Source organism: Salvelinus sp. IW2-2015, linkage group LG35, assembly GCF_002910315.2.
Source record: "Salvelinus sp. IW2-2015 linkage group LG35, ASM291031v2, whole genome shotgun sequence".
Lineage (NCBI taxonomy): Eukaryota > Metazoa > Chordata > Actinopteri > Salmoniformes > Salmonidae > Salvelinus > Salvelinus sp. IW2-2015.
Window position 1 is genome coordinate 1,590,629 of NC_036874.1, and position 843 is coordinate 1,591,471.

At 51.6% G+C, this 843-nt stretch overlaps 1 protein-coding gene and 1 long non-coding RNA gene across 2 annotated transcripts in view; both read right to left on the bottom strand.

The window, feature by feature from the left end:
• The window catches only part of LOC111958609 (clusterin-like protein 1), a gene marked incomplete at its 5' end in the record, with an annotated part of 2,726 nt that extends 2,387 nt beyond the window's left edge, over nt 1-339 (bottom strand). Inside the window, one exon of the mRNA XM_023979872.1 lies at nt 45-339. Coding sequence (XP_023835640.1) covers nt 45-339 — 295 coding nt within the window. The remainder of the gene's footprint in view (nt 1-44) is intronic.
• An 81-nt stretch (nt 340-420) lies between these two features.
• Nucleotides 421-843, bottom strand: part of LOC111959108 (uncharacterized) — an 11,148-nt gene continuing 10,725 nt past the window's right edge. The window contains exons 2-3 of the long non-coding RNA XR_002876618.2: nt 517-644; nt 421-437 (exon numbers count right to left, since the gene is read on the bottom strand). This is a non-coding gene — a long non-coding RNA (uncharacterized lncRNA). The remainder of the gene's footprint in view (nt 438-516; nt 645-843) is intronic.

Below are 843 nucleotides of genomic sequence, written 5' to 3' on the forward strand. Positions count from 1 at the left end.
ATCTCTTTGTAATAGAACAATATCAATAGGGTTTCTAGTCCTACCTCTCTTCCTCTCCTCCTCCACAACGTCTTTGAGGTCATCAAACACTCGTGTGACCACGTCCCCAAAGTCCTCCACAACACTCTTCCCAAAGTTAAAGAAGGAGTCCAGCACCTCCTCCAGCCCCACTCTGTGGATGAAGCCTAAGTCCATCCCCAGGGAGAAGGGGTCCTGGGTAGGCTGTTGGCCCCGGGCCTGGCCTCTGCTCTGGGGGTCAAAGGCCTTCTGGAGGTCCTGGTCCAGTTTACCTTGCAACTTGTCCACCAGCACCACACTGCGTTCAAACAGGGAGCCCACCTAGGAGGGAGAGAACAGGTGAACTGATGCTACCTCAAACAGGGAGCCCACCTAGGAGGGAGAGAACAGGTGACAGCTGCTCCCAACATCAGACAGCTCTGAGAGACAGAAGGAGGGATGGGTATGTGACGAAAGGGTGTGTGTGTGTGTGTGTGTGTTTGTGTGTGTTAGACTCACGCTTCAGGGTGTCCTCTGAGATGCCTGCTGCAGGGTCTTCTGCTGCGAATTGCAAGATCCCAATGACATCACCAAACACAACCCATCCAATCAGAAACCTCATCTTGTCTGATCACAGGAAGCTCAGTCTGGAAGAGAAGAAACCATGAAATACTGGAGGCAGTTACTTTTACTTCCGCAACTATATGCCAAGTGACACACAACACAACACACACCACACACACACACACACACACACACACACACAACACACACACACACACACACACACACACACACAACACACACACACACACACACACACACACACCACACCACACACAGCGT